At 55.1% G+C, this 25,505-nt stretch overlaps 1 protein-coding gene across 4 annotated transcripts in view; it reads right to left on the bottom strand.

The window, feature by feature from the left end:
• CADM3 (cell adhesion molecule 3) overlaps positions 1-25,505 on the bottom strand; it is a 135,490-nt gene that overhangs the window by 18,152 nt on the left and 91,833 nt on the right. For all 4 annotated transcript variants that reach the window (XM_044992083.1, XM_044992085.1, XM_044992084.1 and 1 more), the window contains 2 exons: positions 8,975-9,065; positions 8,487-8,656 (listed from right to left, as the gene is read on the bottom strand). In XM_044992083.1, coding sequence (XP_044848018.1) covers positions 8,487-8,656; positions 8,975-9,065 — 261 coding nt within the window. The remainder of the gene's footprint in view (positions 1-8,486; positions 8,657-8,974; positions 9,066-25,505) is intronic.

The following is a 25,505-nucleotide window of genomic DNA, read 5'->3' as shown; positions in this document are numbered from 1 at the left end:
TATAGCCCGGTTAACTCCTGCTTAGGAGCCCTGGGTGTTATGAGTTCTAGAAGCTCTCAGCCTGTGTCTGTGATGAGTTCCTGCCTAACAGCCCAATGCAGCATTTTCCAGGCATCTCTTTGGCATTTCACTGCAGCTTTCCAGGCATGCCCTTGTCCAGCTCTCAGTGTAATTCAGGAGTGTCCCCTCAGGCAGGAGCTCAGGAAGTGGATGTGGGGTTGTCTCTGGATCGCTATGCAGTGTGGTGTTGTAACAACTGGGCCTACATATTGACCGAAATTGTGAGCTCAACTGTGAAATAGCTGCAGAAGTTCATAAGCTGTTACAATACCCTATAATGACTCACGTTGATGGGGAAAGGTACAAGTGGAGACAGAATAGCTGAATTAGTCCAGACAAAAAGGCGAAGCTGATATAAGTCAAGGACTGTGTTGAAATTACACGGTTAAAAACAGGAGATGTGGAGAAGGAAGTGAATGAGCCAAAATTGGTATGTCAGAAATGAGGCCTAATTGGGGGACAAAATAATGAGGGGAGGAGCTATTCCATCCATCGCTCTCTTTCTGGGTCCTTAAAAGAACGAGATTTTGTGGGGAAGGAAAGAACAAAAATAAGAACAGACAGGAAGGACAGAGGCTCCTGAAGTGAACTTCACCATCATGGCTGCCATGCCCAGGGCTTCCTGGGACTCCAGGCCAGATCCTGATCCCAAGAGGTGTCCTGACCACACCCGGCCAGCACAAGGGACCCAGATGACATGGCCACCCCACCAGCTCCAGCTGAATCCCAATCACCCTCCTGGGATGACCGTTACCACCATCTTTGATACCACCTAAGTCAGTGGTTCCAAACTCTTTTGGGCTCCGGATCTATTTGCAAATGTTTATGGCCTGCTGCAACCCAGTAAATAGTGTGGGGGCAGAGACTTTGGTAGGGTTACCATATGTCTTGGTTTTCCCGGACATGACCTCTGATCTGGTCCTCCGACCTCTGCCTGGGCGGATTTTTGAAACACGAACAAATGTCTGTGATTTTTCTTTGCTCGTCCTTCTTCCTTGCTCTATGGAGAGCAGCGGCTGCTGGCAGGGCAGAAGTAAGGGTGGATGGGACGGTACTGCTATGGTATGGTCTTCAACTCCCCCTCCCCCTGGCAGTGTCCTCTATTTCGGAACTTGAAATATGGTAACCCTTGGCCGTGGGGTGGTTTCAGTTGGATCCTGCCTCCCCTCCCAAGAGGGTTGGGTCCTGCCTGGCACTCACCCCACAGTGGCGGCTCCTGCAGCTCCTGTGCTGTGGGGCTGGCTGGGCTTGGCTCTCTGCTCTGGGCATTGCAACCTCTGGGGTTGCAGCGCCACTCAGGTTCAGCCCCGCCCCCCTGTATAGACCAAATTTGTGTGAGTGGAGTTGCAGTGCCACTCACTCGCATTTGGCCTACCTGGACTCTTGTCATCATGATGGCTGGGCCAAACCTGAGTGATGCTGAGACCCAGAGGTTGCAGCGCCTGGAGCAGGGAGGCGAGCTCAGCCAACCCCAAGGGACACAAACGAGCTGCCACTCAACCCTTTGAAACATTCTGGCGACCCAGTTTTGGGTCCCAACCCACGGGCTGAGAAACCCTGGTCTAAGAGACTGTCAAACAACATGGGGGTGGGAGTGGGAGGTTGTTCATTCTAAAAGGGAAAGGGATCTAGGGATGCTGTTACAATACCAGCTTGACTTCGTATTTTACATGGCAAAGATTGCAACTGTTTCCCTTCTTTTCAGTACGTTACTAGAAGGCTAAAGGGATGTTTAATGATGTATTTGCCCAGGGACAAAGCAGGCTGAGGTCTGTGGATACTAACCCCCAGGACCTTGTTTAGCACTGTTAGTGTCAGACAGTGACTCAGTGATGTTAACACCTTTGGCTCATTCATTCTATCTAAATTAATACACCAGTGAGCAGGACTCTGGGCAGTGCAAGACCCTGGCAAATGTGTGTTTGGGATCTGAGTGCGGGGGCCAACGAGGGAGATTGGAAGGGGTCTGTGAGTCGGGGGTGCCCAGTGTGAGTGGGACGCGCCGTGGTGTAAAGGAAGCACAGGGAGCTGGTAGCTGGGCCTGAACCAGGTCTGAAGCTCCTGTGATCTGCATTTTGATAACAATGAGGGAGGGGATTGCTCTGTTCAGCTGCAGAGAGGATGAGACTCAAACAGGGACAAGCTTCAGCACCCGGGGAACTCAAACCATTGGGAGCTCTGCTCATGGGGAGCTACGTCTCCTGGTCTCTTCTGGGAGAGGATTCAGCCAGCCCAGCACCAGTCCACATTCCTAGGACTTGAATGACCTGGATACTGGAGAATCCATTCAGAGAAGAAGCCGTCCTAGATCTACTGATATGAAGGAACTGACTGAGACAGAATAAAAGGGAGGCCTGGGACCTGTAACCCTGGCCTGCCAGAAACCAGCATAAGGGGCTCAGCACACGCAGCAAAGCAGGGGCATTCATTGTGGAAATGCACATTTGGGGAATCCAGAAATCTAGCAAGCACAGTCCAATGGAAGAGCACATCAGAGTGCACACGGAGTGGTGGTTACTGAGGAGCTCTCCGAGACTCCGATTCTTTGGAGAAGGAACAAGACATGGCCAGTAGGTTTCAGAGGGGGCAAGTCACTAGCTTTGGAAAGGGAGGGAGTGGAAAGCAAGCAACCATCAAAAGCCACCAGAATCCAATAAGGCTCCTAGGGAGAAAAGAAGGGAGAGGGAGGAGCTAACTCTGCCAAGGGGGAAGGAGGGGCTTTTGCCACAAATGTCAGGGGAGAAGACAAAGAGAGCGGGTGCAGCAGGGACATGAGTCAGTACGAACGGGAATGAAATCTGACTGAGACACTGAGCACCTGTCAGCAAGCTCTCTGTACCAAGCAACACACGGACGAGGAATGGGGACAAATGAGGTGAGGAAGCTTCTGATAGAAAACTAGCAAGAGAGTCCACGAAAAACGTGAAGACAGGCAAATGGGCGATGTATTAATATCAGGACAATGTGAGTCCCAGGGAGGCACAGGGATGAGCTAATGGACTTACATGCTGGCGCAGTAAAGAAAAGTCCTGGGATTTAGGAAGGTTCCAGGGGGCTGGTGCCAGTTTTTTTAGAAAAGATCAAGAGCAATCCTGGCATTACTGTCAGTTCACTCTGACCTCTGCCCCTTGCAAAATGATGGACTATTAAAGCAAAAGTTCTCTCAACCTGTGCATGGAGGATACCGAGGTGATGAGCAAAAAGCAGCACTGGGAGCTGACTGAGAACGAAGGAGAAAAGACAAACTTGATTTTGTTTTTTTGGCTAGAATTCCGCAGTAGGCAGCAGAAGAGGAGATGGTACTGGAGCTGCCGCATATCTGGGGTTTGGTTTCCTGTCACATGGAACCTCTGCTCACCTCAGTCACTCAGACTGACTCAGGAGTTGCTGAAAACTGGAGGAAGAACTGCCAAAATAACCCAGCTAATTCACAATAATAGACCATGAGATAGAACTGTGCTGGGAATTACAGGGAGGGATGGACGGATGGAAGTCACAGAAAGAAGCAGATTTCCAGAAGTAGTCCACATACAGAATCAGGGCCACATTTCTAAAGAGCTAAGCGTGCTGCACGCATTTGGGTGCTCAGCTCCTGAGACCCAGCCCTGGCTGTCACAGTGGGAGTGGCTCTTACCAAGCACTTTCAAAGATGTGTCCCTGAGAGCTCTTGAAAGCCAGGCACTACTGGTCTGGGAGAGAGCTGCACAGCCATGAAATTCACTAACAACCCCCAAGAGGAGGAGCTGCAAATACCAGTGAGGAGATCAGAGTGATCAGAATCAGAATCCCCTCCACATTCAGAGCACACTGTCTCATTAAACATAGGCAGGGAATAGCGGCAGCGATGTCTTGGAAATGCAGCACGTGCAGCAGGTGAAAAAACCACAGCAGCCTGAATACCCACAGGAAGAGAATCCGGGGCAGCCGGCAGGACGTGGACAGCAGGTTAGACATGAGCTGCTAATGCACTGGGGCAGGAACAGAGAGATCACACCCTAGAGGCCCTCTGGGACAGTGGCTGTACCAGGGAACCTGTTCAGTTCTGGACAGCTCAGAGCAATGATCTGGGGCTGGGAAGGCTCAGTTAGGGGAAGAGAGGAAGAGCTGAAGTTCTCAAGTGCTCAGCAGCCCATTATTCTCCATGGGGCTGGGGGCTGAGCCTCCTTTGTTCTCAATAGCAGCTGGGAGGAGTCAGGCTTTTTTGAACATCTGGCCCTACACCGTCTTACAACAAGCAATGAAAAGGCAGTGCAAGACACACCTAAACCCCTCTGGACAAGGGTGACAGGATTAAGGAAACTCCCCTAGCCTCATTTGCATCAAGGATGGGACAGAGAGGCATCCCCATTAGCATACAGAATGGAAAACAGAGATTCCAAGGCAAGAACCACACTGAACTCTGGGGGATCTCTGCTCCAGATGTTAATGAACCCATTCCTGTACACACCCAGCTCAGCAGTTATCAGACCAATTCTAGTAATGAATCCTTTATTGGTATCCAAAATACCAAAGCTGCCTAACTGCATTGTGAGCTCCCTCGAAGGAACACCACCCATAGCCAGGAATGAGCAGTTCCTATTGTCTAGCCTGAACAAAACAACTTTGGTATCCTCCCTTGAGCCATCAGTTTACCCACCAAAAAATCTAGTGTGCTCCCTTGAACCATTGTTGTTTCCCTACAAAAACTCCTACCCATGCTCAAGTAAGTGCTCTAATGCCTGGATCCAACACCTGCATCAGTTCCATTGGGACTTCATCTTCTCCTGACTGATCGTGCTGGGGGCTCTGCCTGTCTCCAGCACTCTGCTACCGCCACCACGTGGGAACCCCGATTGATTCAAGCTTCACGGGGTGGTGAGAACCCAACTCTCTCTCTCTAGGTGTAGCCTTCTGACCCTGACTTGTGTGATCACTTATAGTTTTCTAAACCTGAATTTTGTAATCAAATTTAAGTTAGATTTAATATTATCACTGTTTTGTTTGTTTGGCTCCCCTTGTATGGTTATTACCTGGCAATTAATAACTTTCATGGTTAAGCTGGTTGCTTCTCTCTGTCTCTCTCTCTCTGCAGCAACGCTCCTCGTACCTAAGCTAAAGATCCCTGCAGCACCCAAAAATCCTGTGAGGTCTGCTCATCAAGTGGGTTACTACCAGAACAACTGTAATGTGAAAGTGGGGATAGGGACATGCTGAACCTGGGATGTATGAAGGTGGCAACTCAGACGTGCTGCTCGACGCAGCCTGCTGAGTCCTGGGGCATATAAGGGTGGCAGATTGAAAGTGCTGCTTGACCCAGCCTGCTCAGGCTTACTCTATTCCGGTGCAGTGTCCATGGCATATGAGGGTGACAGCTTGGAAGTGCTATTCAACCCAGCCTGCTGAGTCCAGGGACATATAAGGGGTCAGCTTGGGAGTGCTGATTAACCTGGTCCTCTCAGATGTGCTCTGTTAATGTGTGTGTGTTCGTCTGATTCTAGGGCTGGAAGAACCCAGCCCTGGGGAACCTAGGTCCTGCAGGACAGCTCCATTGGGAGGGAACTTACAGATGGGAGAAGTAGAGCTCCGTATGAGAACACAAGTGACACAGGCAGAACACTGCAAGAATTACAGAACTCTACCCCCAGAAGAGTAACCCTAATAAATGAGCGTACCCCAAAGTAATGGGCAAATCTGGCCCATCTGTTCTGGGAGGAGAGGGCGGGACACCGGGGAGTTCAGCCTGTGAACATGTGCAGGGTGTTAACAGCCATAAGGGAGAGGGCAGACTCAGTTCAGTATCCTGCACAGGGTGCAGCTCGGAGCAGTGGGCTGCCATCTTGGAGGGGGAGAGCAATCTGAATGTCCGGGAAACCATTCTGAGAGTGTGCAGCTGGATCTGGCTGGAGGACAGGTGGGAGCTCCGTCCTATGGGACTGTACAAACACCTCCAAACTTCCTGCAGGGCCAGTCCTGCTCTGCCCTGGGGATGCTCTAGAAGGGACCAGCAGGATGTTTCCAGCTATTGAATCATAGAATCATAGAATCTCAGGGTTGGAAGGGACCTCAGGAGGTCATCTAGTCCAACCCCCTGCTCAAAGCAGGACCAAACCCAACTAAATCATTGAAGCCCCTGACATTCAGGGCCAGCATTTCCTCCCCATTGCTGGCTGGCCCTGGTGCCATGCTTGGGCTCCAGCTCACCCTGGTCTGCAGGCACCCACATGGCTGGCTTTTCTCTTCCCATATCGCTATCCACAGGTGGGTAGCTGAGCAGCCCATCCCCCTCCCTGCCCCAGTTCAGCCTCATTTCTTGTCCTTACAGCAGCAGATAATGGCTGAACCCAGCCCAGGCTGCGTGGCTCCCATCCCAGCTCCCCACAGGTAGCGCTCTCCTCCTCCTGCGCATGGGCTCCCCGGCCAAGCAACACCCATCAGCTCCTGCAGGGCTCTGGAGAGACAACCTGCTCCCCTCCTGCTCTGCCACGGGGGGCCCAAGGAGCCAGTGGGGAGGGAGGGGAGCAAATGAACAGGAGAGAAGGAGGGAGGAATGAGCATAGGAGCGCGGTGAGGAGTGACCCGGGGGAGAGTGGGGAGTAGGGAGGGGAGAGCAGCAGAGAAATACCAGAGAAGGAAGAAAAGAGGAACAGGTTGGAGGAGGCAGCAGCAGTTTCACGGAGCCCATGTCAAAGACGCAGCTGCAGGAGCTCAGAGACAATCTCCCTGAGGCTCAGCATCTGCAGTTGGCTGGGTCCATGTTGGGGCAGGGCCCATTCCGTGGGATACTCCAGTGTACTTCCAAAGAGCATCACCCCTGGCAGGGGGCATACCCAACATACCGGGGCTCCTGGCAAGAGGTGTTCCCAACATACCTGGGGCTCCCCGGTAGGGGGCATTCCCAACACACCAGGGCTCCTTGGCAGTGGGCATTTCCAATACATCGGGGCTCCCCAGCAAGGGGTGTTCCCAACACACCTGGGGCTCCCCAGCAAGGGGTCTTCCCAACACACCGGGGCTCCCTGGCAGTGGGCATTCCCAACACACTGGGGCTCCTCGGTAGGGGGTGTTCCCAACACACCTGGGGCTCCCTGGCACAGAGTTTTCCCAACACACTGGGGCTCCTCGGTAGGGGGTGTTCCCAACACACCTGGGGCTCCCTGGCACAGAGTTTTTCCAACACACTGGGGCTCCCCAGTAGGGGGCATTCCCAACACACCCAGGGATCCCCAGCAACGGGTGTTCCCAACATACCAGGAGCTCCCCACAGGGGGCATTCCCAACACACCCAGAGCTCCCCAGCAACGGGTGTTCCCAACAAACCGGGGCTACCCAACAGGGGGTGTTCCCAACACACCAGGAACTCCCCAGCAATGGGTGTTCCCAAAATACCGGGGCTCCCCAGCAGGGGGTGTTCCCAACACACCCAGAGCTCCCCTGCAACGGGTGTTCCCAACACACCGGGGCTACCCAGCAGGGGGTGTTCCCAACACACCAGGAACTCCCCAGCAACGGGTGTTCCCAAAATACCGGGGCTCCCCAGCAACGGGTGTTCCCAACACACCCAGAGCTCCCTGGCAGGGGGTGTTCCCAACACACCCAGAGCTCCCTGGCAGGGGGTGTTCCCAACACACCAGGAACTCCCCAGCAACGGGTGTTCCCAAAATACCGGGGCTCCCCAGCAACGGGTGTTCCCAACACACCCAGAGCTCCCCAGCAACGGGTGTTCCCAACACACCGGGGCTACCCAGCAGGGGGTGTTCCCAACACACCAGGAACTCCCCAGCAACGGGTGTTCCCAACACACCCAGGGCTTCCCAGCAACGGGTGTTCCCAACACACCCGGAGCTCCCTGGCAGGGGGTGTTCCCAACACACCCAGAGCTCCCTGGCAGGGGGCGTTCCCAACACACCTGGGGCTCCCTGGCAGGGGGTGTTCCCAACACACCTGGGGCTCCTCGGCAGGGGGTGTTCCCAACACACCCGGGGCTCCCTGGCAGGGGGTGTTCCCAACACACCCGGAGCTCCCTGGCAGGGGGCGTTCCCAACACACCCGGAGCTCCCCGCAGAGGGTGTTTCTAACACACCTGGGGCTCTCCGGCAGGGGATGTTCCCAACACACCCGGGGCTTCCTGGCAGGGGTTGTTCCCAACACCCCAGGGCTCCCGAGCAAGGGGTGTTCCCATCACAGCTGGAACTCCCCAGCAGGGGGTGATCCCAACACACCCAGAGCTCCCCGCAAAGGGTGTGCTGCACAAACCCTGGGTCACACATCAGATGGCTCCAGCAGTGGGGGACAAGCCCCACAGAGGGAGAACTCCACTATCCTTGGCAGTGTATCGCAGAGGCTCTGGGGAGCTGAGTGCAAGGAGAGGTTCTGGTGCGTGTCCCCAGAGAGGGGAGGAGGCGGCAGCAGGCAGGCGCTCCACACCCTCTCTGGTGCCCAGTGCTTACCATTGATGTCCAGGTTGTACCTCACTACGACGCTGCCCATGGTGCTGGTGGCCATGCAGATGTAGGTGCCGCTGTCGCTCTTGTTGAGGAAGGGGAGGGTGAGGACTCGGTTGGTGTTTAGATGCAGGGGGACATCGCTGCCCTCCTTCGTCCACAGGAACTCCTGGGGGCTAAGAGGAAGGGGGTTAGTGAGAGGCAAGGGGCGCTTCTCCGAGGGGCACACACTGGGCTGGCACCACCCATGCAGCAGCAGGTGCTGGCTTCAGGGGTCAGCCCAGCTGGGAATTCATTACAGCAGCTTCCATTTCCCAGGGGCCCTTGCAGACTGTGACACAGGCCTGACTGCATCCCACTGAACTGGCAGGAGCTGCAGTGCCTCTGGGGCAGGCCCAAGCAGCAAGGCTGCAGCCTGGTGAAGAGAGCATTGAGGAGTGCAGGCAGCCCTGCAGGAGAGGATGGAAGCCGGAGGGGTAGGCGCTGGCGCTTACATCGGATTGCCCTGGGCTTCACACTGCAGCCGCAGCTCCTCGCCCTCCCGGGGGTAGGGGGGATCCGGCTCGATCGTTGCCGTTGGCTTAACTGGAGGGAGGGAAAAAAGAGAAAGGTAAAAATCAAAATCCTGGGGCAAGTTCTGTGCTGCCCTCGCCCACATGGTGCCCCTCCCCCCACAACTGCGGCATGTCCCTCACTACACCCTGAGCTTGCCCCTCCCTCCTTTCAGCTGCAGCGTGCCCCTCCCGCCATACACCTGCAGCGTGCCTCTCCCCCAAACACTCACAGCGTCCCCTTCCCTCCCTACACCCACAGCATCCCCCTCCCTCCCTACTCCCACAGCGTGCCCCTCCCTCCCTACACCCACAGCATTCGGTTCCCTCCCTACACCCACAGCGTGCCCTTCCCTCCATACACCCGCAGCATCCCCCTCCCTCCCTACACCCACAGCGTCCCCCTCCCTCCCTACACCCACAGCATTCGGTTCCCTCCCTACACCCACAGCGTGCCCTTCCCTCCATGAACCCGCAGCATCCCCCTCCCTCCCTACACCCACAGCGTGCCCCTCCCTCCCTACACCCACAGCGTCCCCCTCCCTCCCAACACCCTCAGCGTCCCCCTCCCTCCCTACACCCACAGCGTGCCCCTCCCTCCATAAACCCACAGCATTCGGTTCCCTCCCTACACCCACAGCGTGCCCCTCCCTCCATAAACCCACAGCATTCGGTTCCCTCCCTACACCCACAGCATTCGGTTCCCTCCCTACACCCACAGCGTGCCCCTCCCTCCATAAACCCACAGCATTCGGTTCCCTCCCTACACCCACAGCGTGCCCCTCCCTCCATAAACCCGCAGCATCCCCCTCCCTCCCTACACCCACAGCGTCTCCCTCCCTCCCTCCCCTCACAGCGTGCCCCTCCCTCCCTACACCCACAGCATTCAGTCCCCTCCCTACACCCACAGCGTGCCCTTCCCTCCATGAACCCAAAGCGTCCCCCTCCCTCCCTCCCCTCACAGCGTGCCCCTCCCTCCCTACACCCACAGCATTCAGTCCCCTCCCTACACCCACAGCGTGCCCTTCCCTCCATAAACCCAAAGCGTGCAGCTCCCTCCCTACACCCACAGCGTTCGGCTCCCTGCCTACACCCACAGCGTTCGGCTTCCTCCCCTAAACCCGCTGCGTGCCCCTCCCTCCCCTATACCTGCAGCATTCAGCTCCCTTCCTTCACCCACAGATGCCCCTCCTTCCAAACATCAGCAGCGGGCCCCTCCCTCTAAACACCAACACTTGTCCCTCCCTCCACACAATCATATTGTGTCCCTCCTTCCATTCACCTACAGTGTGTCCCTCCCTCCCTACACCCGAAGCATGCCTCTCTGTCCACACACACACGCAGCGTGACCCTCTCTCCCTACACCCACAGCGTGCCCTTCCCTCCATAAACCCGCAGCGTCCCCCTCCCTCCCTACACCCACAGCGTTCGGCTCCCTCCCCTAAACCCACAGGGTGCCCTTCCCTCCCTACACCCGCAGCATTCGGCTCCCTTTCTACACCCACAGCGTGCCCTTCCCTCCATAAACCTGCAGCGTCCCCCTCCCTCCCTACACCCGCAGCGTCCCCCTCCCTCCCTACACCCACAGGGTGCCCTTCCCTCCGCAGCGTCCCCCTCCCTCCCTACACCCACAGCGTTCGGCTCCCTCCCCTAAACCCACAGGGTGCCCTTCCCTCCCTACACCTGCAGCATTCGGCTCCCTCCCTACACCCACAGCGTGCCCTTCCCTCCATAAACCCGCAGCGTCCCCCTCCCTCCCTACACCCACAGCGTTCGGCTCCCTCCCTACACCCACAGGGTGCCCTTCCCTCCCTACACCCGCAGCATCCCCCTCCCTCCCTACACCCGCAGCGTGCCCCTCCCTCCAAACATCAGCAGTGGGCACCTCCCTCTAAACACTAACAGTTGTCCCTCCCACCGCACACCAATACTCTGTCCCTCCCTCCATTCACCTACAGTGTGTCCCTGCCTCCCTCCTTCCCTACACCTTCAGCGTGCCCCTCCCTCTGTACACCCACAGTGTGCCCCTCTCTCCACACACCTGCAGAGTGCTACTCCCCAAAGTACCCGTTTACCCCTGCCCTCAACATGCCCTTCCCTACACTCCTCTGAACCACACCTCCCTCACACCTGAACTGCCTCTCCCACACCTGACCCCTCCCTCCCCCATCACCTCAGGGTGCTGCTGCCCTGGCACGGGGTGGATGTTCCCCATCCCCCTGGGAGTATTCCAGGAGCTGCTGAAGGGGAGAAATAGGGCAGGGCTTGCTTCCTGTGCAGCATCTCTCAGACACGCTGTGCTCTTAACTGCACAGGGGTCAGGCTGGGGAGGTTCTTCAAAGCTCCCTCCTTGCCAAATTCCTGCCAAGTTCCTGTCTCTGCCCCAGCTCCTCAGGGATTGGGGGATGGGGACCCCTTTAGCCTACGCTCAGCTTCTGTGGTGGGAAAAGGCAGGGTGGGGACTTTGGTGAAGGGGTGGAATGGGGGAGAGGCAAGGACGGTGCAGAGGCAGGTCAGGGGCACCCACCGGGCAGAGGGAAAGTTGGTACCTATGCAGCTTCCAGGACCACTGGGGATCCGGTGGCTCTGCACCCAGGAGGGTGCAGCATGATGAGGGCAGTGGTTTGGGATGTGACTGGCTCAGCATGAATGTGAGATGCCACCGGGGGCCTGGCTCCGTGACTCCCTCCTTCCAGAGATTCAGCCCCACAGTCTGTGAGGCTGGAGTACAGCTGGTCTTCCCTGCGCACTGCCCTGCGCGGAGCAGGCAAGTGAACCAGCTGGCAACAGATGGGCACTGCTTTTCCCCACCTGTCCTGGGGCTTGGGCATGATGGCTCATCCAGCTCAATGGCAGAGTCCAGCAGGTGGGGAAATCTCAGGGACAGCTTCCTAGAGGGAAGCAAGGAAGAGGCTGACAGAAGTGACAGCTGTGCTCCACCCAGACTTCAGCAGAGATCATGGGCAGATCTACAGGTAGACTTAGAAGCTGCAACAGACTGAGACTAGAAGCTCAGCTGCTTGCAGACTGGGAGAAGCAGTGTCAGTGCGATGAGAGAGAGAAGGACAAAGATCAACATCAGTCTGAGATGGAGAGACTGTGTCAGCATAACCCTCTTAATTATTGTGAGCCCGGATGATCAGAGGACTATTCTGAACAATGTGCCAAGAATGGTCTTTTGGGACAATCCATGTGAAGTGGAATTCCTGGGAATATCTCAGAGGAAGTGAGGGGAAATGCCTTCCACCAGGTATGCAAAATCCAAGCCATTTGAAGCTACGCCCTGAGGAAGGGGCCATCGCCCACTGCTAGACACCCACGGTCTGAAGATCAAAGGCCCAAGCTGCATAGGGAAAGAGGCTGATCTGCCCAGCCAGGTGCTTGTTCTGAGCTGAGGCTGTTATGAACTTGTAACCACAGAAAACCCCTGGGTGGGGGTTGAAGGACTGACTCCTCCCACATCCCTTATTGGAGCTGGGATGACCTCTCTGGAGCTTATTAGCACGTGAGTAGTTTCTCTGATTGTTTCTAATGTTTTCTCTGTAGTGCTTTCACCTTAAGAATAATTGCCATGTATCACAGTGGGCAATTATGCTGCTTATAGCCTCTGGAGAGACAGAGAAGTGCTGACACTTTTAGGCAATCTGGCTTGCTGGGAATGACACTGTGTAAGCGGGAAGCTGTGCAGCCTGGAAAAACCCTGCTCAGGAGGGAGAGAGGCGCAGATCTCTGCTCAAGAGCTGTGACAGCTGGGAAGCCGGGAGCCTGAGAGTGGGTGCCCTTGCTGGACCGCTGAGGGGAAATACTGGGGCAGGTGCCCAGGCCTGTGACTAGGACTATAACGCTTACAGGCAACGTAAACACACTTTGTTCCAACGATTGACATTGCCCCCTGAAGCGTATAGGAGAAAGTTTGGGGGACTTCAGAAAAACAGGGATATAACCCAAATTAGGGAATAGGTGTCAATACAGACACCAGAGAAGGTGCTGGGATTCTGACTGTGGAATGTGGGAAGTGGTTTTTCTTGATGTGTTATCTTCTGTACTGATGTAACAGGCTTGAGTCCAGAGGGCTCAGGTACAAACCCACCAGGGCCAAACTCAGTGGTCAAGGGGGCGAGAGTGCTGTCTGCCCTCACCAGGGAAGCTGGGTCAGTGTCTGCGACTGAGACTCCAGCTGGAAGGAGGGAGACACTGGCACAGCTAGAAAGCGCTGAGGATCAGAACTGTGCTCGGAGCCAGGAAGACTGTGGCACAGCTAGAAGGTGCTGTGATTCAAAACTGCATAGGGGAAGGGAAACTGAGGCACAGCCCAGAGACGATGTGACTTGGAAGGGTGGATTATTTTATGAAACTATACCAGGGAATGACGGTGTCATGGAAAGCCGGGCTGTGCCATGCCTCTGCCAGGCCAGAGACACTGGTGAGTGATCTGAGCTCAAAGATTCTTTAGTCAAAGTTCAACGCCTTGGGACAATGGGTTTCCCCTCCTCTGGTGAAGGATGGCAGGGGGGTGGGGGTGGGGTTAATGGCAACTGACCAAAAGGTAGAACAAAGGAAGCAGGTGAGCCCAGCAGGCATCTCTAAATTGACTCAAGGGGAGGAAGGGGAACTGGGGAGAGAGCCATCTTGCACCAGACTAGGGTGAGGGAGGCTGCTGCACGGGCAGGCTAGGCAGTGGTCTGGAGGATCCTGCCTGCCTGGCAGACAGAACCCAGCTGATCCTCCAAGGGAAGGGATATTGTGGTTAAGGGGTTTTGTTGACCGGGGCTCTCCTTTGCTTTACATGATTAAATATAAAGAGCATAAAGTTGTTAGACTGAATAAAATGCATGTGTGTTGGGGAGGTGCTGACTGCTTCACAATGGCTGCCTGTCCCTGAGGTAGTTAAACTGCACCCCTGTCTACACTACAAACGTACGTCGGTATCACTATGTCGCTCGGGGTGTGGACTGAGCAACGCAGTTATACCAACCTAGCCCCTGGTGTAGACAGCACTATGTTGCTGGCAGGTCTTCTCCTGCGACACGGCTACTGCCTCTCAGGGAGGTGGAGTGCCTACCCCGACAGGATACGCTCAGCAGCGCAGACAAGCCCTGCAACCCGAAGCTTCCCACCTGTGGGGTGGAGATCTGGCAGAGGTGTGTTTAAGTGTGGGGGAGTTTGAAGGGTCAGTGCTGCACCCCAAAGGGCTGGGCAGCTGGACAGCGAGTTCCAGCACTCAGAGGAGGTGCCAGAGAGATGTCACGCCTAGGGACCCTGAGATTGGGGCTGTGCCTGGACTCCATTCAGATTCTGGGAGCTTGAAACACCCCTGGGAATGCAGAATGGAAGAGGCTTGGGTTCCCCACACAGCAGCCCCAGTGGGCGGCCAGGAAGGGGTACTCCCTAGGAACTGTGCCACCCTCCCTGCACCCAACCTGAACCGTGCACTCCCCCAGACACCCACAGCCTAACTCCCCCAGTGTTTGCTTCCCCACACACGCTCACAGCATGCACCTCAGACACCCACACAGTGTACAGCTCCCCCCTCAAGCACTGTGCCCTTTGCCCAACACAAACACTGTACTTTCCACAGCTTTGCAAAGCTGCATTGCCCACCCCCGCCTGTGTGCATGGGAGGGTACATAGTGGTGAGTTGTATGTGTGTGAAGGGGGATGGTTAGCTGGGGGCTGGGTGTGCGTGGGGGGGGGTTAACAGTGGGTTGTGTCTGAATAGGGGTAGCGGTGGGTTGGGTGTGCATGGGGGTAGAGGTGGGCTCTGTATGTGCGTATTCATGATTAGCGGTGGGCTATGTGTACATTGGTTGTGGTTAGTAGTGCGCTGTGTGTGTCTGTTGGGGTGGTTAGCAGTGGGATGTGTGTGCATAGGGGTGGTTAGTGGTGCACTGTGTGTGTGCATTAGGGTGGTTAGCGGTGGGATGTGTGTGCATAGGGGTGGTTAGTGGTGCGCTGTGTGTGTGCACTGGGACATGTATGCATACGAGTGGTTAGTGGTGCACTGTGTGTGTGCATTAGGGTGATTATTGGTGTGCTGTGTGTGCGCATTGGGATGTGTGTACATGGGGTGGTTAGCGGTGCACTGTGTAAGTGCATTAGGGTGGTTAGCAGTGGGATGTGTGTGTATAGGGGTGGTTAGTGGTGCACTGTGTGTGTGCACTGGGGTGGTTAGCAGTGGGATGTGTGTGCTTGGGGTGGTTAGCGGTGCACTGTATATGTGCATTAGGGTGGTTTGCAGTGGGATGTGTGTGCATAGGGGTGGTTAGCGGTGTGCTGGGTGTGTGCACTGGGGTGGTTAGCGGTGGGATGTGTGTGCATGGGGTGGTTAGCAGTGAGATGTGTGTGTGAGGTGGGGGTTAGTGTTGAGCTGTGCATAGGGGTGGTTAGCAGTGGGCTATGTGTGCATGGGGTGGTTAGCAGTGGGCTGTGTGTGTGCATAGGGGTGGTTAGTGGTGGGCTGTATGTGTATGTAGGCATGGTTAGCAGTGGGCTATATGTGTATGTACAGGTGTGGTTAGCGGTGGGATGTGTGTGCATGGGGTGGTTAGTGGTGAGATGTGTGTGCGTGTGGCAGTGGGCTATGTGTGCATGGGGTGGTTAGCGGTGGGCTGTGTGTTTGCAAAGGGGTGGGGTATGTGTATGTACAGGTGTGGTTAGTGGTGGGATGTGTGTGCATGGGGTGGTTAGTGGTGAGATGTGTGTGCGTGGTGGGGGTTAGTGTTGAGCTGTACGTAGGGGTGGTTAGCAGTGGGCTATGTGTGCATGGGGTGGTTAGCGGTGGGCTGTGTGTTTGCAAAGGGGTGGTTAGTGGTGGGCTGTTATGTGCGCATAGGAGTGGTTAGCGGTGGGCTGTGTGTGTGTGCATAGGGGTGGTTAGCAGTGGGCTGTATGTGCGCGTAGGAGTGGTTAGTGGTCGGCTATGTGTGCATGGAGTGGTTAGCAGTGGGCTGTATGTGTATGTACAGGTGTGGTTAGCAGTCGGCTGTGTGTGCACGTAGGGGTGGTTAGCAGTGGGATGTATGTGCGTGTAGGAGTGGTTAGCGGTGGGCTGTGTGTGTATGCATTGAGGTAGATAGCGATGGGATGTGTGTGTGCATGGGGTGGTTAGCGGTGGGTTGTGTGCATGGGGGGTAGCAGTGGAATGTGTGTGCATTGGGAGGTGTTTAACAGTGGGCTGTGTGTGTGAGCATAAGAAGTGGTTAGCCGTGGGCTGTGTTTACGTAGGGGCTAGTTGGCAGTGGACTATGTGTGTGCAGGGGTGGCTAGCCATGGGCTTTGTGTGCATGGGGATGTTATTGAAGGGCTGTGTCTAGATCAGGGGGTTAAGTTGTGAGTTGCGTCTATCTAGAGGGGTTAAGCTCTGGGCTGTGTGTACATAGGGAGTGGTTAGTTATGAGCTGTGTGCATGTAGCGGTGGTTAGCGTTGGGATGTGTGTGCATGTTGGTGGTTAATGGTGGGCTGTGTGTACGTAGGGCTGTGCAGGGGGAGTAGTGGTGGGCTGTAATTGTGATTAGTGATTAACAGTGGGCTGTGTGTATGTAGGGGTGGAGAGCAGTCGGATGTGTGTGTGCAAAGGGGTGAATACCGGTGGGCTTTGTGTGTGTGTGCATAGGAAGTGATTAGTGGTTAGCTATGTGTGTGTGAGGGGGTTGAGGTGGGCTGTGTGTGTATGATGAAGTGGGAATGTTCTTAGTGTGTTCTTTGAATGCTGAGTGGGGAGTGTTGGCCTGGGAAGGTTGCAAGGGAGTTTTGCTGGGACTGTCTGCATTGGGGATGGAAGACTTTCCTTGAGGGAGGATACCTGAGCACGTAACATGAGAACCCAGGAAGGGGGTTGGAGGCCAGGTGACACCTCTGCCAGGGAAACTGGACAAAAGCTGGGGGAGGAGCCGGGGAAAGGCTGAGTGAGACAGCTGGAGGGAGTTTCAGTTTGGAGCTGGCTGGGAGAATGGAGGGGGGCCCAGATGGAGCTCTGGTCTCCCAGTGTGGCTGTGGCCTCCCTGGCCCCCCAGATGGACCTAACTGAGGGTCCTGTTGTCTGTACTGGCAAGGCCTGTCATGGACTGTGTTCCGTCGTCTAACTAAACCTGTTTTACTGGCTGGCTGAGAGTTATGGTGAATTGCAGGAAGCCGGGGATGCAGGGCCTTGACTCCCCCCAGACTCCATGACAGTGTGTATGTAGGGGGTAGTTAGCAGTGGGCTGTGTGTGTGCATGGGGTAATTAGCTGTGGGCTGTGTGCGTGTGGAGTAGGGGGGCTAAGCTGTGGCTGCGTCTATGTAGAGGGGTTAAGCTCTGGGCTGTGTGCGCACAGGGAGTGGTTAGTGGTGAGTTGTGTGTGTGTAGGGGTGGTTGGGGTGGGCTATGTGTGAATGTTGGTGGTTAATGGAGGCTATCTGTGTGCACAGAGGGGGTTAGTGGCAAGCTGTGTGTGAGTATAGGGGGTGGTTAACAGTGGGCTATGTGTACATGGGGGGTTAGCGGTGGGCTGTGTGTACATAGGGGTGATTAGCAGTGGGCGCTTTGTGCATGTGGAGGGTGGTTTGCGGTGGGATGTTTGTGCATAGGGGTTGCTAGCCATGGGATGTGTGTGCGTCAGGGTGCTTAGTGGTGGGATTTGTGTGTGCATAGGGGGTAGTTAGTGCAGGGCCGCCCAGAGGATTCAGGGGGCCTGGGGCAAAGCAATTTCAGGGGCCCCTTCCATAAAAAAAAGTTGCAATACTACAGAATACTATATACTTGTGGGGGCCCCTGCGGGGCCCGAGGCAAATTGCCCCACTTGCCCCGCCCCCCCCAGGCAGCCCTGGGAAAAATAAACATTTAAAAACCTTCCGCATCTTGGCACAAACCCAGTTTTGAGAAAACGTCTTTTCAAGTCACCTTTACAAGGTATCACTGGTTCTCAGCATCAGCTAGTGCTAAAAGGCACTAAAGCTCATTAAAAGGGTTGGGCAAATATTTTCTGTCAAAACTTTTTTTGGATTGAAAACTAGGGGTTTTTAAAAAGCAGAAAAAAATCACGGACAATGTCTCCTTTCCTTCAAAATGTGTTGTGGTTTTTTTTAATTGAAAAGCTGAAATTAGTCTGCCAAAACCTGAACATGGTTTGGGGTTTCAGAAGTGTGTGGCCAAATATTTGCTGCTTGCTGTGTTAGTTTAAAGAAACAATAAAAAAAAATCTGCTTAAAAAAATCCAAAACTTTTGAACCACCTCAGCTTGTGACCAAAAGCCTGAGCCCATCCAGTCAGAGATTTTTCCAGGTTTCTGATCCTCTGCTGGCTTCCTTGACTCATATCTCATATCTGTCTCCATAACTTTGGGTTCATTTAGCTTAGAACATAAGAACATAAGAACAGCCATAGTGGGTCAGACCAAAGGTCCATCCAGCCCAGTATCCTGTCTACCAACAGTGGCCAATGCCAAGTGCCCCAGAGGGAGTGAACCTAACAGGTAATGATCAAGTGATCTCTCTCTTGCCATCCATCTCCACCCTCTGACAAACAGAGGCTAGGGACACCATTCCTTACCCATCCTGGCTAATAGCCATTAAAGGACTTAACCTCCATGAATGTATCTGTTTCCCAGAGACTGGCTCCACGGGGACCCTCACAAACTGGAGACGGTTACTGTGGGTTTGTCTTTAGTAGAGCTTATGTACATGCTTCATGAACTGAGCATTTGAGCTTGTTCCAGAATCTGAGATGAGCCTATGTTGTGAAAACTGAAATGCTCAAAATAGCACATGCATGTGAATGGACACAGGATGCTAAAATTAAATTAACCAGGGGTTCTCAAACTGGGGGTCAGGACCCCTCAGGGTGTCACGGGGTTATTACTGGGGGTCACAAGCTGTCAGCCTCTACCTCAATCCCCGCTTTGCCTCCAGCATATATAATAGTGTTAATATTTATAAAAAAGTGTTTTTAATTTATAAGTGGGGGGGTCACACACAGAGGCTTCCTATGTGACAGGGATCACCAGTACAAAAGTTTAAGAACCACTGAATTAACCTCCCCTGCAGCCTTGGGGAATGCAGGGGGGGGCGGGTCTCCCTTGGTAGGGTTGGGAAGGAGGTAGGTGGTGCAGGATATTGCTCTTCTCATGTGATCCCTCCCTCATGAAAAAGATAACAGCTTGGCTCTTTGTGTTAAATAGCTGTCTGCAAGCCTCAAACTGCTGAATCATAGACTAATAGAATCTCAGGGTTGGAAGGGACCTCAGGAGGTCATCTAGTCCAACCCCCTGCTCAAAGCAGGACCAAACCCAACTAAATCATCCCAGCCAGGGCTTTGTCAAGCCTGACCTTAAAAACCTCTAAGGAAGGAGATTCCACCACCTCCCTAGGTAACCCATTCCAGTTCTTCACCACCCTACTAGTGAAAAAGTTTTTCCTAATATCCAATCTAAACCTCCCCCTCTGCAACTTGAGACCATTACTCCTTGTTCTGTCATCTTCTACCACTGAGAACAGTCTAGATCCATCCTCTTTGGAACCCCCTTTCAGGTAGTTGAAAGCAGCTATCAAATCCCCCCTCATTCTTCTCTTCTGCAGGCTAAACAATCCCAGTTCCCTCAGCCTCTCCTCATAAGTCATGTGCTCCAGCCCCCTAATCATTTTTGTTGCCCTCCGCTGGACTCTCTCCAATTTATCCACATCCTTCTTCTAGTGTGGGGCCCAAAACTGGACACAGTACTCCAAATGAGGCCTCACCAGTGCTGAATAGAGGGGAAAAATCACATCCCTCGATCTGCTGGAAATGCCCCTACTTATACAACCCAAAATGCCATTAGCCTTCTTGGCAACAAGGGCACACTGTTGACTCATATTCAGCTTTTCGTCCACCGTAACCCCTAGGTCCTTTTCTGCAGAACTGCTGCCTAGCCATTCGGTCCCTAGTCTGTAGCAGTGCATGGGATTCTTCCGTCCTAAGTGCAGGACTCTGCACTTGTCCTTGTTGAACCTCATCATATTTCTTTTGGCCCAATCCTCTAATTTGTCTAGGTCCCTCTGTATCTTACCCCTACCCTCCAGCATATCAACCACTCCTCCCAGTTTAGTGTCATCTGCAAACTTGCTAAGGGTGCAGTCCACACCATCCTCCAGATCGTTAATGAAGATATTGAACAAAACCGGCCCCAGCACCGACCCTTGGGGCACTCCACTTGATACCAGCTGCCAACTAGACATGGAACAATTGATCACTACCCGTTGAGCCCGACCATCTAGCCAGTTTTCTATCCACCTTACTGTCCATTCATCCAGCCCATACTTCTTTATCTTGCTGGCAAGAATACTGTGGGAGACTGTATCAAAAGCTTTGCTAAAGTCCAGAAATAGTACATCCACTGCTTTCTCCTCATCCACAGAGCCGGTTATCTCATCATAGAAGGCAATTAGGTTAGTCAGGCATGACTTGCCCTTGGTGAATCCATGCTGACTGTTCCTGATCACTTTCCCCTCCTTTAAGTGGTTCAGAATTGATTCCTTGAGGACCTGTTCCATGATTTTTCCAGGGACTGAGGTGAGACTGACTGGCCTGTAGTTCCCTGGATCTTCCTTCTTCCCTTTTTTAAAGATGGGCACTACATTAGCTTTTTTCCAGTCATCCGGGACCTCCCCCGATCACCATGATTTTTCAAAGATAATGGCCAATGGCTCTGCAATCTCATCAGCCAACTCCTTTAGCACCCTCGGATGCAGCGCATCCGGCCCCATGGACTTGTGCTCATCCAGCTTTTCTAAATAGTCCCGAACTACTTCTTTCTCCACAGAGAGCTGGTCACCTCCTCCCCATACCATGCTGCAGAGTGCAGCTGTCTGGGAGCTGACCTTGTCTGTGAAGACAGAGGCAAAAAAAGCATTGAGTACACTAGCTTTCTCCACATCCTCTGTCACTAGGTTCCCTCCCTCATTCAGCAAGGGGCCCACACTTTCCTTGACTTTCTTCTTGTTGCTAACATACCTGAAGAAACCCTTCTTGTTACTCCTAACATCTCCGGATAGCTGCAACTCCAAGCGTGATTTGGCCTTCCTAATTTCACTCCTGCATGCCTGAGCAATACTTTTATACTCCTCCCTGGTTATTTGTCCAATCTTCCACTTCTTGTAAGCTGTTTTTTTGTGTTTAAGATGAGCAAGGATTTCACTGTTAAGCCAAGCTGGTCGCCTGCCATATTTACTTTTCTTCCTACACATCGGGATGGTTTGTTCCTGCAACCTCAATAAGGATTCTTTAAAATACAGCCAGCTTTCCTCGACTCCTTTCCCCGTCATGTTATTCTCCCAGGGGACCTTGCCCATCAGTTCCCTGAGGGAGTTGAAGTCTGCTTTTCTGAAGTCCAGGGTCTCTGTTCTACTGCTCTCCTTTCTTCCTTGTATCAGGATCCTGAACTCGACCATCTCATGGTCACTACCTCCCAGGTACCCATCCACTATTGCTTCCTCTACTATTTCTTCCCTGTTTGTGAGCAGCAGGTCAAGAAGAGCTTTTCCCCTAGTTGGTTCCTCCAGCACTTGCACCAGGAAATTGTCCCCTACACTTTCCAGAAACTTCCTGGTGCTTTAGGGTAAGGAAGGCTCTGCCTCCCCAAACAGCCTGGCCATGCCCCCTATCCGACCCGCATCCACTTCCTGCCCCCCGACTTCCCCCCTCAGAATCCCCGACCCATTCTGCTCCTTGTCCCCTCACTGCCCCCTCGAAACCTCCTCCCCAACCACCACCCTGGGACCCCGCCCCCCACCAACCCCCCCCTGTTCCCTATCCCCTGACTGTCCCGGCCCCTATCCACCACCCCCCGCCAAGTCCTGACAGACCCCCGGAATGCCCACGATCCAACCCCCCCCTTCCCCATCCCCTGACCGACCCCCCAGAACCTCCGCCCCCTCCCTGTCCCCTGACTGGCCCCGGGACTCCCTGACCCTTATCCGACCCCTCCTCCCCCGGCCCCAGCCCCCTGCCATGCTGCTCACCCCCTCTTCCCCCGTCTCCTGGAGCCTCAGCAAACCGCGTCCAGGAGCGGCCCTCAATAGCACTACCACAGCCTGACTCCAGCGGGGCCTAAATTCCCACTGGTTGGCCCAGAGCTCGCAGCCCCGCCCCCTTACCACACGGCTCTGAGCAGGAGGAGCTCAGGACCCGCCCCCTTACCACGCGGCTCCAAGCAGGAGGAGCTCAGGCCCCGCCCCCTTACCACGCGGCTCCGAGTGGGAAGGAGCTCAGGCCCCGCTAGAGCCACGCTGCTTTAGCTCTGTCCAGGGCTGCTCCTGGGTTACCCCCACCACTCCCCTCTCTCGGCGCTTCAGCATGCCGCATCCAGGAGGTGCCTTGGCCCCTGGACAGTGCTGCAGCGGAGTGGCTCCGGTGGGACTGGAGCTCTCAGCCTCGCCCCCTTACCATGCAGCTCTGAGCTGGGCAGAGCTCAGGCCCCGCCCCAGCCACACCGCTTTAGCTCTGTCCAGGGGCCAGGGCACCTCCTGGACGCGGCGCGCTGAGGCGCCAGGGGATGGGGGAAGGCGGAGGCGGGGCCAGAGAATTCTCATGGGGGCCCCTGAGGGGCCCGGGGCAAATTGCCCCACTTGCCCCTCCCTCTGGGCAGCCCTGAGTTAGTGGTGGGCTCTGTGTGCATCAGGGTGGTTAGCGGTGGGATTTGTGTGTGCATAGGGCGTAGTTAGTGGTGGGCTCTGTGTGTGTCATGGTGGTTAGCGGTGGGATTTGCATGTGCATAGGGCGTAGTTAGTGGTGGGCTCTGTGTGTGTCATGGTGGCTAGCGGTGGGATCTGTGTGTGCATAGGGCATAGTTAGTGGTGGGCTCTGTGTGTGTCATGGTGGTTAGCGGTGGGATTTGCGTGTGCATAGGGCGTAGTTAGTGGTGGGCTCTGTGTGTGTGTCAAGGTGGTTAGCGGTGGGATTTGCGTGTGCATAGGGCTTAGTTAGTGGTGGGCTCTGTGTGTGTCATGGTGGTTAGCGGTGGGATTTGCGTGTGCATAGGGCGTAGTTAGTGGTGGGCTCTGTGTGTGTCATGGTGGCTAGCGGTGGGATCTGTGTGTGCATAGGGCGTAGTTAGTGGTGGGCTCTGTGTGTGTCATGGTGGCTAGCGGTGGGATCTCTGGATGCATAGGGCGTAGTTAGTGGTGGGCTCTGTGTGTGTCATGGTGGCTAGCGGTGGGATCTGTGTGTGCATAGGGCGTAGTTAGTGGTGGGCTCTGTGTGTGTCATGGTGGCTAGCGGTGGGATCTGTGTGTGCATAGGGCGTAGTTAGTGGTGGGCTCTGTGTGTGTCATGGTGGCTAGCGGTGGGATCTGTGTGTGCATAGGGCGTAGTTAGTGGTGGGCTCTGTGTGTGTCATGGTGGCTAGCGGTGGGATCTGTGTGTGCATAGGGCGTAGTTAGTGGTGGGCTCTGTGTGTGTCATGGTGGCTAGCGGTGGGATCTGTGTGTGCATAGGGCGTAGTTAGTGGTGGGCTCTGTGTGTGTCATGGTGGTTAGCGGTGGGATTTGTGTGTGCATAGGGGGTAGTTAGTGGTGGGCTGTGTGTGTGGACAGGGGTGCTTAGTGGTGGGATGCGCGCATGTGTGACGCAGTAAGGAGCGGGGTGGATGGACCTGGGAATGCAGAAAAGAGACCTGTGGCATCTTATAGACTAACAGACGTATTGGAGCATGAGCCTTCGTGGGTGAATACCCACTTCATCGAATGCATGTCAGGGAATGTCGTTTAGTTTTACTGGGACTGTCTGCATGGGGGATGGGAGAGCAGGGGATGACTTTAGGTGAGGGACTGTACCTGAGCCTGTAACCTGAGCCAGGAAGGGGGGTGGGGCGAGTCGACACCTTTGCCCGGGAAACTGGACAAAGGAAGAGGGGGAGAGAGCCTGCTGGAAGGGTTTTTGGGTTCAGTTTTGGGCTGGCTGGGAAGAGGCAGGGAACCCCAAGTCTGGGGTCTAAGATCCTTGCCCCCCAGAGGGACCTGGCTGAGGGGTCTTGGTTGTACCTACAAGTGCTGCTTGGGACTGTGTTCCTGTCGTCTAATAAACCTTCTGTTTTACTGGCTGGCTGAGAGTCACGGTGAATCGCAGGAAGTGGGGGGTACAGGGCCCTGACTCCCCCACACTCCGTGACAACTGGTGGTAACCGTGGGATCTACTGCACCTTGTGGACAGTGCTTCCTGCAGTAGGTGACTGGGGAGCTGTAAAACGAAGTGGGATTGACGGGAGTGACAGAGTGTGTGACCAACAAGAAGGACTTCTGCAGTAACAGGGTCCCCCGGGGGATTGCAGCGAGCGGTCCCAGGGGCGGAGGGGTCTGCTGCTCGACCCTGGCAGAGAGGTGGTGACCTTGAAAAGGGCTGGCACACTAGGGGTCTCCCTGGAAACTGTGGGGAGCGGCGAGCACCCAGGCCTGTGAGTGGCCAGCAGGAAGATGTATGCCAAGCGCCTTAAGAGCGACCTGGTCGAGCTGTGCAGGCAGAGGGGGCTGCACAGAGGGAGGCTCACCAAAGAACAGCTGATTGCCCAGCTGGAGGAGGGAGATCATTCGAATGAACTGATCCCTGTCTCTGAGGGAAGCAGCCTGGCAGATGCAGCGCAGGCACCAATGTTTGTCCCACCTGGGAGTGATCAGCCGGCTGCTGAGGGCTTCCCGAGACCTCTCTTTCCTATGCCTAGGGGAAGGGTGGGGAGGAGCCCAGCGAATACCGAGGGCACCGTGACACCCCCGGCCAGCCGGGGATCCTCCCGGCGAAGCTCACCGGCCAGCAGGGGATCCTCCCGGTGACGCTCGGCATCCGTGGAGCTGAAGCAGCTGGAATGGGAGAAAGAGCTAAAACTGAGAGAGCTGGAAGATTGCAAAAAACAGAGACAGCATGAATTGGAGTTGGCCAAGCTGAGGAGCAGTGAGACCCCTGCTGCGCTGAGTGAGGGGAGACCCAGGACTGCATGGAGCTTTGATAAGTGCATCCTGGCCCAGCGTAAGGAGGTGGAGGACATGGATGACTTCATGGATGCCTTTGAAAAGGCCTGCGAGCTGCACCAGGTTGATCCTGCGGACAGGCTCTGGGATCTCACCCCCTTACTGGACCCCAAAGCTGTGGCATTGTACCGCCGACTGGAAGGGGCGGAGAGAGGTGACTACTAACTATTCAAAAAGGCCCTGCTACACGAGTTTGGGCTGATTCCTGAATTGTACCAGGAAAGGTTCCGGAGCCAGCGTAAAACCCCTGAGGTCTCATATCTGCAACTAGCCGTCCGCACAGAGGGATACGCCAGCAAGTGGGCAGATGGGGCGCAGAGGAAGGAGGACCTGGTTAAACTGATTGTCCTAGAGCGGGCCGCGTGGGCTCACTGTGCAGCCCGCGGGGGGTGAGTAGGCAAGCGGCGGGTGAGGGATGGGGACTGAAGAGGCGGGCGGGCAGTGGCGAGGGGTGAGGAGGCGAGCAGGCGGGCAGTGGCGGCGAGCGAGCGGGCAGGCAGTGGCGG

This window comes from Mauremys mutica, chromosome 17 (assembly GCF_020497125.1).
Source record: "Mauremys mutica isolate MM-2020 ecotype Southern chromosome 17, ASM2049712v1, whole genome shotgun sequence".
Classification (NCBI taxonomy): domain Eukaryota; kingdom Metazoa; phylum Chordata; order Testudines; family Geoemydidae; genus Mauremys; species Mauremys mutica.
The sequence above is the reverse complement of the archived record's forward strand: the minus strand, read 5'-3'. Positions and strand labels throughout refer to the sequence as shown.